Here is an 11,144-nt window from a genome sequence, read left to right as displayed (position 1 = left end):
TCCCGCGGGGGGGCGGCTCCGTGCTGGGCGGGCAGAGGATCATCTCGCCGGCCTGCCGGGTCCCGCGCCCCGCCGCGCCGCGCCGCCTGGGACCGGGAGCCGCTACCGGACTCCGAGCCGCGGCCAACCGGACAGCCCGAGCCGAGCCGAGCGGAGCAGAGCCGCGGGGGGGCGTGTCTGCCGGCCGGCGCCCTCCAAATACGGCAAAGGGGGCGCGGACGACCGGGAGCGGGGAGCCAATCGAGATCCGCGGGGCGGGGCCTGGCCAGCTTGCGGCAGGCGGCTTGCAGACCACGTGGGCCGAGTGGAAAGTTACCTGCCCGTCAAGTGGGGACCACGCCCATTTCTAGGGAAAGGGGGCGTGGCCAGGAGGCCGGCGTGGCGTCCCTTGACAGCTCTTAAGAGAGCCGCGTCCCGCTTCGGGGCATCGGCGGCCCGGGCACCGCCGGCCCTTTGCCTCCGGGACCGGTGAAACGTGCGCGAGCACCTTGCCAAGAGAGGTCCGGCAGGGGTGGGGAACGCGTGTGCTCCAGTTGCGGCTGGACTGCAGTTCCCATGATCCCACTGAACGGGCTGTGCGGGCTAGGGGTGATGGGAGCTGCGAGCCCGCAATGTCTGGATGCAACACCCGTGCACGAGAGGGAGCGTGGCTCGTTAAACACCGCACGGTCTTGCAAGATTTTATTTGGGCTCCGTGGGGCATCCGGAGACCGCCTGCGCCATGGGTGGAAAAACGTACTTAATAACGATCCATCCTGGTTTTCCTTTTATGCAATTCGCATGCCCGTTTGTGGTTGCTGCATGTGTTGCGGTCATACTGTTCCATGCTTCACCTCTAAGGAACCAAGATGCTTGGGCTCACCTGAGGAATGTCATGAAATTACTGCAAATGGAGTTCCTGCCCACTAATCCGGGATCTTTTCTTTTTTTAACTGCAGAGGTCACTGTTTTTTAATTGTGAGGTAAATTCGACAATGAAACTATGTCAGAGTTCTGTCTGTCTGGTCCTGGTTTTATGGCGTGTGGGAGTACGGAACCCTGCTAGGCTGTCAGCATCTGCCAGCAACGCGGCTCCTTCTGCATCACTTGAAGCAGCTGCTTCCAGAAGGTCAAAGAGCAGCTGCACTTCCATCGTCTTGCTTGCCTCTGCCGTACCTGGGAGGACACGCAGCGTCCCTGAAAGTCGCCCTGACGCACGGACGGTCCTGCCCCCTTGTAGCAGGGCTTTCCAGGGTGGGCATTCCCGGGGCAGGATAAATCAGCATCTCCCTGCGGCCCCCAGAGGCCTGGCGATTCATCCATCCCTGCCCTGGCGTGCCATGTGGCAGGGCTGTGGGCTTTCAGCTGCTGGGCAATACCTGTGGGTCCCTGAAGGCTTGCCAAGGAGGCCGGGCACCAGCCTGCTCCACAGGCTCTCGGCCAGGCAGGGAGGCAGCGTGAAACAGCACAGCCCCAGCAACAGCCCGGCTGTGCAACCGGCTGTGCTGTTCTCTGGGAGCCTCTTTTCTCTTTGCCTGTTCTGGCAAATCCACTTTCTGCTGCAGCTCCTCTTCAGAGCCAATCAGAAGGTAGCCTGATGACATCACCTTAAAACCATAGCAGGGCTCCATCCCTGAATGCAAAACGGGCTCCATAGACAATGCAGCTGCTCTGAAGGACAGCTCCCCTTCCCCGGACAGAACGGCTCCCTGCGGCCTGCCTCCGAGGGGAGGGAAGAGAGGCGAGGCGTGAGGCTCCTGGGCCAACGGTGTCTTTATTCGGACCCGGGCTCGGCAGGTGGGGTAGGCAACGGCAGCCAGGCATTTGGGTGGCCAGGAGGGCCCTGGAGGAGAAAGCGGCTCCCCGGGGCACCAGCTCCAGCGCTCAGCGATGCTTGTCCTTCCTGCTTGCCTCCAGCCTAGCCTTGGCAGTCGCGGTTGTCTTCCGAGGCAAGCCCTCCTCATCTAGGCCACCAGAGGTGTTTGGTCCCGCCTTCCCCGTGCCTTTTCCCTGAACGGGCGAGACAACATACACCAACAGGGTCACGGCTACACCGGCAGCGATACGAGAGGACAAGGCAAGGAGGATGTTTGCGGCAGCCCAGGTCTCAACTCGGCAACACTTTGCGAGCTGCACCACCTCACCGCCCTCCCTCCGGTGCTTCGAACAACAACTCCCAGAATTCCTGACTGCTGGCCATGCTGACTGAGGATAAATGGAGAGCGCCAGCTTAGGAAGATCACCCTTTGCGTCCCCACACGGTTCGTTGGTTCTGCGACAGCCCTGTCCTCCTCTCACTTAGAAGCCCAGTGTGTGCGACTGCTCTCGGCTGAGGGGACACAGGGCTTCTGCTTCCGATCCACAATTCAAAATGCACCGAGCAGCAGTGCCTGAAACGGCTGGTTGTGCACCATGTCCACGCACATGAATCCAGTTGCTTGTGCGCTAGCAGAGCCAGTTGCGTGCATCCCCCATTGCAGAAACTTACTTTCCGGGGTCCCTGGAGAGAGGGAGGTGAACCCTAGAGATCATGCAGGTGATTTCTTAAATGAGTATCGCCAACAGGCAAAAATGGTCAGAGAACATGGACTATCCCGTGTGAGAACGGGCCACAGAACGGAGGCGTGCGGGTCAGCATGCAATGGGAGCTGCCTGGGGCAGGGGTCACGTTCTCAGCTGAGAAAAGGGAGACGCTCTTCCCCACGGCGCTCAAGAGGTCCCCACAACCTCTAAAGACGGGCTGGCACACCGAGCGGTGGCATCCAAGTCCCCCAGGTGCTTTCTGGGGAGGAAGAGGAGGGGAGGGCTTCCTCCTTCCGCGGGACGACTCCTTGGGTTGGTCCAGTTTCCTTGCTGGTACAGCTCTCAGGTGGGAGAGCCACCGCCGTGGAGGCCGGATTTGCTCCCCTGGGCCAACGGGAGGGGCTTACCACCACCTGGTTGGCCATGCAAGACAGGAGCGACTCCATGGTCGGCGGCTTCTTGCCATCTTGGCTCTTTAGTGCCTTGAGGCGGCTCTTCTCGAGGAAGTCGCACTGGTTGCGCAAGGAGTCTGCAAGGCAAGCAGGGCGCTCCAGGCAGAGCAGGGGGCCCGGCTCCATTTCGGGGAGGGCGGCTGGCTCCCCCAGGCGCGGTGCCTGCCCCTCCCCCAGCCGCGTGGCCTGCTGCCGGCCGGCACGGCTCTGCCTGCCCCGAGCATCTCCTGCTGGCTTGCATGTGTTGCCCCCCACCAGCCCCGGGGGGCAACTCTCTGCACAAGACGAGGCAGCAGCAATCTGCTCAGCCAGGAAGCTGCATCCTTGGGTGTCCCTACCCAACAATTCTGGTGAAGGGTACTTGAATAGTGGGATGAAGGCCCGGTAGCCATTTTCGTGCTTGGTCCCTGCACCACGAGAGAGAGAGAGAGAGAGAGAGAGAGAGAGAGAGAGAGAGAGAGAGAGAGAGGTTTGTCATGGTGTCTGTGATCCTTCACAAGCGTGACCATGATCCTCTCATCACATGGGACCCCTGGCTGCCTCCCTGCTGGTAAGCCGCGGAGATGCCAGGTCCTTCTGGCCTGCTGCTGGTGGCGCCTCTCGAAGGCCGCGGTGGAGGGGCTGCCTAGTGTGCGAGATGTGTGTGCACGGTCCACTCGGTGCCGTCTGCAAGTAAATTGCCCGGTCCCAGGCGGCAGAAGCGGTCTCTGCTCTGGACACTCTGGAATGTGGCTGCCATTCAGGGCATGCCAGATTCCCTAGCCTTGTACCTTCTGGATGTTTTGGACTGCAACTGTCTGCCCGCCCCAGAAAGTATGGCTGGCGGTCTCGGCGGAGATGCAGTTGACGACGGTGGCAGCATAAAGGAGCTCGAGATGGCATTGTAGGGCAGGAACCTGTTGCTCGGGGTGGGGAGGGGAACTCTAGAAGGCAGGACTAGTGCTCATCTGCATGTGCCAACTAAGGCAGGCACCCCGGGACATTCTCTTCTGTTCACTGCGCAGTAGAGACCAAAGAACACAACTTTAAAATATCCAGGGCGCAACAACCGTGCCCAGCTTGAGAGCAGCCTGTGAAGGGCCATCTTTTGAGGAGGCTTTGCTTCTTAAAAGATTTCTATCCCACCTTTCCTCCAAACAAACCTCAAGGCCACTAAAAACAGCATTTTAAAACATTCGGTAAGAGCCCTCGAAATAATAACAAACACAGCCAGAAACAGAACCAGGATGCCGACCCGACGGCCCACCCAGGGAATCAGCTCAGCCCTCCCCAACCGGGTGCCCTCCAGACGCGCTGGTCCGTAATGCAAGGACAAAAGGAGCGGCATCCTCTTTGGATGCCGCCTTTTTGCAGCTTGCGGTCTCACAAATAGCAGGGCATGTGGAGAGGGAGCCCAAAACCCCAAGTGGCGCAGCCCGGAGATCCCCGCTGTGCCTTCCCGTGGTGTCACGCAGGACGGCCGAGTCAGCTGAGCTTCGGTGTCTGTCCAAGCACCACGCTCTCCCGCCCAACCTTTCCAAAAGCCAGAGGAGATGCTCTCCAGCCTGAGGGTCAGTTGCCAGCCTGGAAAAGGCTGGGGCGGCTGTGGGACCCTCCGCATGAGCAGGCGCCCCCAGCTAGCCCCATACCCTCCATGGGGCTGGGCCTCTCGCTTGCCTCTTGCTCCAGCCCTCCTCATCCCTCCGCAAAGCAACCTGCCTAAGAAGTCTTAGGCAAGCCGGAGACCTGAGGAACCCGCCGGGCTGAGCCAGGCCCCCCTCCCCCCTCCAGCCCCCCCCCCCAGCCTTCTCGGATCAGAGCTTTCCCCTGCTGGAGCATGGAAAAGATCGGGGGGGGGACACTGAATTTTTAACATGCAGGCCTTACTGCCAGGTGGTGGGCATTCCGGTTCCCCTCTGTGCTTGTACATGCGCCTTTGCAGGAAGGGAGTTTGTGGCCGGGCAAGGCTGGGTAAGGACGACCTCTGTGCAGCTGTGGCTGCCCGCTGCATGGCTGGGGGGGAGCCTTGCTCTTGCACTCACCTGGGGCACCACGCTCTACTTTGCACATGTAATAGGTTCCCCGCGGGGTGAGGAACTTGCTGGCACTGTCTTCCGGAAACCTGACCAGGAACAGCAGCTTTAGGGTCCCGTTCTCCTCACACAAGTCAACGGGGTCTGAAAGGGAGCAACCGCAGGGGCCAGGTGGGCTTTCCTCCCAGCGAGCCACTCCACTGCACTGTGGCCCATCAGCCACACGAGGGAGGCGTCTGGGGCAGGGCTGGCGGACTCGGCTCCGTCCTCCCCGTGCTGCCTTTTGAAGAATTAACTGCTGTTCCCGTCCTGCGGGCTCAAGGGTTCCTCGAGCCGCTCTAAACACGCGGGCGCCAATCTCCCGGCCTTGTCGGCATTTGCAGAGTTTCGGCCGGCTGCTGTTTCGAGCTGCCGATGGACTTGGAGCCCCTGGCCTCGTAAGCACCCCTCTCAGTCACGGGTGTCCCTGCCCATGTCCCACTGCCCCTGCGCTCGCCACTCTGCCAGCACTGAATGCAAGACTTGCTCGGCCCACAGCGACTCCAACCTGGTTTCTGCCATTTTCAGCTGCAGGTGAGAGTTTCCCCCGTTTTCTGGCTCTGAAGTTCCACCTGGGCTCCCGATGGGCCAGGTTTGGCCCAAGATACTTTGCTGCCCGGGGTGGAAGCGATGGTGCCGAGGCTGCCCACCCAAGTCGAGGAAGGCTTGCCAGGCTATTTTAGCACAGGAGGCAGAAATCCCTCCACTCACAAGCCCCTCTCTTCATTCCCAGCCATAAAACCCCCCAACGACAAAACCTGCAATCATGTGTCTTCCCCCATCTGGCTGCTGGTTGGGCTGGCCCGATACACCCCACCATAAGGGCCTGTGTGCTTAGCCGTTTTTAGCAGGAGGGTGTCTCTGGGAGCCAAGGCACCCGCGACACCCCAGCACCACCTGGCTTCCCTGCTAATCATCTAATTCCCGATATGCGGATGACTGAGAGGCTGATATGCTTCAAAACAAAGTGTAGCCCCTCCACGGCCTTCCATATCTGGGCTCAACAGGGTGGTTTGCAGTTTGGAGCTCAGACCCCTTTTCTTAGGTTTCTGGGCAAGTCAGCTTTCTTTTGGCCTCACCAGTTGAACTTCGAGAAAGCACGTCTTTTCTGGGTGGCCATGCCCCCGTGGCAGTCATGCTGTGCATGGAGGAGCCCCACCCTGAGCAGCCTTTTTGGGAAGGCAGCCCCAGCTGGCCACTCATTCCAGCTATGTCCACTGACTTATTTCCAGTGACCTGCAGCATTTGGGGACTTACGGTTTATTGCAATAGGAGCACAGTGCTTACACATTTGTCGTGTACAACCCACACAGCTTCTTGTAAGGCTGCACGTGCAGTGTGTTGATATCACGAGCTCTGTTTTGCATGCTATTTTGTGTGCTGCATTTTGCCCGTACCCACAAAATACTCACCTGCGGCCCCGCGATGTGGCTGCTGCAGCGGAGGGTTCAGCCGCCAAACAGACCGAGCCTCTGCCGCCCGCCCCTCCGCTCACTCCTTGGCAAAAGCCCCGGCAGTGCTGGCCACGTGCTGCACCGAACGCAGTGGGAGCCCCGGCCCACTTACCTGTCTGCTGCAGCCCCACCTTGTCCCGCAGGTAGTGCATGAGAAGCAAAACCGAGCAGTTGATGTTGGCCAGGAGCTGTCGGTTGTCTGCAAAAGGCAGAGTCGGGGGGGGTGCTGAGCAGCCTGGAGTCCCACTCGGACCCCCCACGTGGCCCGGCTCTGGAGCCTCCCCCTGCTGTCAGGCTTCCGTCGCCTGAGCGCAGCACCCGCGCCCGGCCCTTCCTCCCAGGGCCAGGCAAGCCGTCTGCCCCACCCAGCAGCCCAGAAGCGCCCCAGAGCGGATCCTGTATGAAAGGATGGTGGGAAAAGGATGACAGAGACGGCTGGGTGGGTAAGGCAGGAAGGGGCTGGGTGCTGGTGCCGGGAGCAGATCCTCACACGTACCGTCTTCCCACAGTGAATCATCCAGTCCACTTTAGCTGCCCACCCGAGGGGGGGCAGGAAAGATCCACACAGCTAGGTTTTTATTTGCCCGATACTTTAAGCTTTGACTTTGTATTAAAGCTGAGTTTTATTCGTTGTCAAGTGAAGGGCGATGCTGTGCTTTTATTTTATTACATTACCGTCCTGGGACTCGGTGAAGGACGGCATAGAAAAGCTTTTAATTAATTACTTAATTAATTAATACATGGTCTAGGTCAGCATTCCCCTGAAGAAGGGGCTGCTGAACCCTGGCTGGGCTCAAGTGCGGGTGGAACCAGCCGCTGGCCTTGCGTTTCCCGTTGCCTCTGGAGTCTTGGGGATCCAAAGCTGAATCTGGGCGCTGCAAGGGAGCCACAAGGCCACCGAGTTTTGACTAGTGAGCCGGATGCCAAGGACGTTGCAGAGACAACCCGTCCCTTGAAGCAGCCACCACCTTGGGGAAGGACATCCCCTGTGCTCTGAGCAGGGGGGACAACTGTGGATGCCAAGCTGCTAATCCTCAAAAGCCCCCCCCGCCCAGCTTTCTGCAGTGCTCACCGCTGCCTGCCCACGCTCCCATCCTGTTGTGCTTGGGGGCCAAATGGGCAGGGGCTTGAGGGTGAGTGTGCCTTCTGTCCGTCCCGTCCATTCCAGGCAAGGCAATCCCTAGTGCTTCTTGCTAGATTCTCACCTCACCTCCGTACTTGATGCAGATAAACATGCCGGAGGACCGTGGGCGCGGCTGGCTGGCTCTGCACTGGTGAGCGACCCGGTGTCATCGTGACACTCCGCAACCTCACAATGGAAGACTCTGCGAGGCCTTGGCAGCCCTGGTCGCGGGCCACGGGTCACACCCCGCAGGGCGGCCGGAGGGCGAACTGCGTCTTCCCGGGCTTTGAGGTGAGAGGGGTGTGTGGGGGGCGAGCCTGGGGGAGCTGCCAGGGAGGGAGCCGTCCTGCACGCAGCAAGACGGGGCTCGGGGGGGGGGGCGGGCAACCCACTGGAGCAGGAGAAGCCAAGAGACTGGAAAGTGCAAGGCCAGATGCCAAGGCTGGTGAAGAAGGCGAAAGGCCGTGGGAGGTCCTTCCGCATGGCACTGTGGTTCCGTGGCCAAGGAGCAGGCAAGTGCGGGAGCTGAAAAGGATGCCAGGGCACAGGCTGGCCCGGCAGCATGCGGAGGATGGGAGTGGGGGTTTGCGCGCTCATGGTCCGGGCTGGCCTTCGGGGCGGTCGACTGGATGCCCCCCTGGGATGCAGCAGGAGGGGTGCTGAGCTGAGCTGAGCTGAGCGCCTTTGCCCTGCAGCGACTGAGGGCAAAGGAAAGCGAGTGACGGCCCCCATGCAGATGCCCAGATGGAGCAGGGGAAAGTCCAGCGTCCCCGGCAAGCCCAGCTTGCTTCAACATCCACCAAAATGCGCGGGACACAAGTTGCTCGTGATTGCTTGGGTTCCATTTATTCCAGTGGGTCTGCTCGAGCAGGTGTCACGTTGGCGGTAACCTGAGGCATGTTCCAGTGCCTGTCCGACAGAGAAAGCCCTCTGTGCACCCCGGGAGCCCCGGGACTGCCTTCTGCCTGGACCACACACGCGCCACAGACGCTCTCCCTCACGCTCAGCAGTCCTGCGGTTGCTTCGGAAGTTCTGCCCTCGCCTTGTGGTGTGTCCTTTTTCTCAGTTTCCAGTCTGAAGTCAAGAACCAGGCCATTCACAGACCTCCAGACATTCTGGCCTGCAACTGACATCACCCCTAGGCAGACTAGGTCAGTGATCAGGGATGCTGGACATGGCAGTTCGGACATCTGGGGAAAGCTCCAGGCTGGGGGCAGCTGTTAAAAGGGATGCTCTGGCCTGTAAGATCTGTGGGCCCACAAGTATGAACATGTTGTGAGAAAACCACACACGCCTCGCGGTGCTGAAGCTCTTTTGCATGAGCCCACAGCCCTTTGGGTGGGACTGGGGGCAGCGGCAGCGCCTCGGCGGTCGAGGGCTCCCGCACGCAAGTAAAGCAAGCAAGGGCGGCCACGCGACCAGCTCGGCGGAGTGAGGACTGGAGAAAAGCTGGTACTGGAGGCAGCAGGGCCTTTGACTGCAGGCTCCGGGGAAGATCGGGGAGGCCCAAAGAGGCCCGAGGACACTGCTCCGCTGCCAGGGAAGAAAGCTCAATAGAGGTTGGCAGGGGACGTCAGGAAATATTCCGTCGGCACAGATCGCTGCTGCACAGGCCCTACTCGGTGCTGGCCTTGGGCAGGGCTTCCACAGAGGTCCCTCCAAATTTGCCCAGAGCATCATTGCCACCCGGGACCAGTTCATTGACATGGCAAATGCTTTCGCAGTAGATGGGCTTGAAACTTTCCATGGTGTCCTTGGAAAATCCGGCCCACTCCTGCCAAAAAAAAAAGTTGGGAAGAGAAAGGCACCTTCTTCTATCCCATAGACTGCTCCTGTGTCCTCCCGGTCACCCTGACTGGCTTTTCCTCGGTACAAAGGCAGCGTGCAAATTGAGCAATGAACCAGTGTGTGCCTCCTTCTGCGCTGAGCCCAAACCATCCGGCTCGGCCAAGAGGCGGCCCAGAAGCCAGAGAACGCCTCTCCTTCTCCGAACTGCTTTTGCTCTCTGCCCATCCTGGTGTCACGATAACAACCCTCTTCGCTTTTTTAAAGGGAAAACGTGAACTCTGTTTGTGGCCGGGCTGAAGAGTTCCCAGTGCCCCATTTCAATGGCAGTTCATAGCAGAGCTCATTCGGTGAGTACCACAAAGAGCAAAGGTTTGAATGCTCCCGTTCCCCAAAGATTGGAGAGAATTGTGGAGGCTGGTGATGTGACTTCTTCCTGCCCCCGCCCCCCCAGCAGTTTGGACTACGACTCCCAGGATTCCTGACCCACGCTCACTGCAATGATGGGGGCTGAAACCCAAAGGCCTGCAATATGAGATAAGCCCAAGTTTATTTTGGGAATGAGTTTGGGACAAGGAATTGTAAACCGGCACCGGGTTCAGTCTCCCTCATTTGCACAGGTGCCTTCTGAGTGGCACTTTTTCTGTACTGCAAACGGCGAGCGGCAGTGTGTGTCCACGCAGAGTGACGGGAGCAGCGTGCCTCCTGCGTTGCTCTCCACGGAAGCACCACTGGTTTTCTCAGCAGCTCGTTTGTGCCTTCGCTGGCTCGGTATCCAGCACTCCCGCTTGCAGCAAGCAGGTTTCCAGCCAGCGCCCACATGGCTGGGGGCAGGGCAGGGGCCAGGGAAGGCGCGCAGGCGCCAATCCGAGGCCAAGTGCGGGACCTTCCGTCCCCCTGAGCCGCTGGGGAGCCCCAAAGAGCATCCTGCTCTGGCCCGGAACCTTCCATCCTACGAGTCTGGCAAGGCTCCCAGGAGAGAAACCCGCAGGCCGGCACACTTACGGAGAAATTGCCCTGGTATGCCGTGAAGAGCTCTTCGAATTTCTTGCTGGGGTTGGGGATCTTGGGCATCAGCACCAGCCGCACCCTGCAGGAGAGACAGAGTGGTCAGAGGCGGGCCGGACGGGGCACCCAGGCACGTGGCAGCCCTGGCCCGCCCCTCCTGCGCTCCGCTGCGAGCGATGCGGCCGTGAGAAGCAGGAAGGGGAGCGGGAGCAGGCGGGGCAACTCTGCCCCAAGGGCCTCCGGGCCAGGCGCTGGCACAGGCAGGAGGGGCACCGGGGCCTCTCTGGCACTGCGGGAGACCCCCGGCCGGGCGCCCAGGCACCACCTGCACGAGCGAGGGGAGCGCCTCAGCCGGGGATCCACCCGGCTGCCCCGTGGCGGGAGGGAGGCCCGCGCTCCACCCCTCGGCCGTGGCCGGCGGTGCCCTGCCAAGGGCCGTGCGGGAGATGCCCTTCCGTCACGCTGGCCGTCATTCCGGGTGAGCGAGGGAGGGCATGGGGCCTGCCACCCTTCCGGGGCTGCGGAGGGGCCCCGGCCACAGGCCCCCCTCTGCAGCCAGCCCCGCCGGCTGGCACGCTTTCGCAGGCTTCAGCGCAGTCCTCGTGCTAGGAGGAGGGGGTGGCCTGTCCCCAGTGGGGCCGGAGACCCCAAAGGACACAGTTGCCCCCTTGTGTATTGCTCGTGTTGGTTCCGGGACGAGGATCTGCAGCCCTCCATTGCAACCCCCCCCCCCCCCCTCCTCCCCCCCCCCCCCCCCCCCCCCCCCCCC

General features: G+C 60.9%; 3 protein-coding genes across 3 annotated transcripts in view; all 3 read right to left on the bottom strand.

Moving 5' to 3' along the window:
- LOC123034952 (sestrin-3-like) overlaps positions 1 to 6,603 on the bottom strand; it is a 14,730-nt gene extending 8,127 nt beyond the window's left edge. Inside the window, exon 1 of the mRNA XM_044452762.1 lies at positions 6,572 to 6,603. The gene's annotated coding sequence lies outside the window, so the exon portion shown is untranslated. The remainder of the gene's footprint in view (positions 1 to 6,571) is intronic.
- On the bottom strand, positions 1,864 to 7,694 carry CUNHXorf65 (chromosome unknown CXorf65 homolog). Its single transcript, XM_044452713.1, has 6 exons — positions 7,670 to 7,694; positions 6,572 to 6,658; positions 4,976 to 5,110; positions 3,293 to 3,361; positions 2,910 to 3,031; positions 1,864 to 1,989 (listed from the first exon to the last, which is right to left on the bottom strand). The coding sequence occupies exons 1-6, from the start codon at positions 7,692 to 7,694 to the stop codon at positions 1,864 to 1,866; spliced, it is 564 nt and encodes a 187-aa protein (XP_044308648.1).
- A 712-nt stretch (positions 7,695 to 8,406) lies between these two features.
- IL2RG (interleukin 2 receptor subunit gamma) overlaps positions 8,407 to 11,144 on the bottom strand; it is a 10,965-nt gene continuing 8,227 nt past the window's right edge. The window contains exons 7-8 of the mRNA XM_044452769.1: positions 10,373 to 10,457; positions 8,407 to 9,356 (exon numbers count right to left, since the gene is read on the bottom strand). Coding sequence (XP_044308704.1) covers positions 9,198 to 9,356; positions 10,373 to 10,457 — 244 coding nt within the window. The 3' untranslated portion in view covers positions 8,407 to 9,197. The remainder of the gene's footprint in view (positions 9,357 to 10,372; positions 10,458 to 11,144) is intronic.

This window comes from Varanus komodoensis, unplaced genomic scaffold, assembly GCF_004798865.1.
Source record: "Varanus komodoensis strain SLA01 unplaced genomic scaffold, ASM479886v1 scaffold74, whole genome shotgun sequence".
In the NCBI taxonomy this organism is placed as follows: Eukaryota; Metazoa; Chordata; class Lepidosauria; order Squamata; family Varanidae; genus Varanus; species Varanus komodoensis.
The sequence above is the reverse complement of the archived record's forward strand: the minus strand, read 5'-3'. Positions and strand labels throughout refer to the sequence as shown.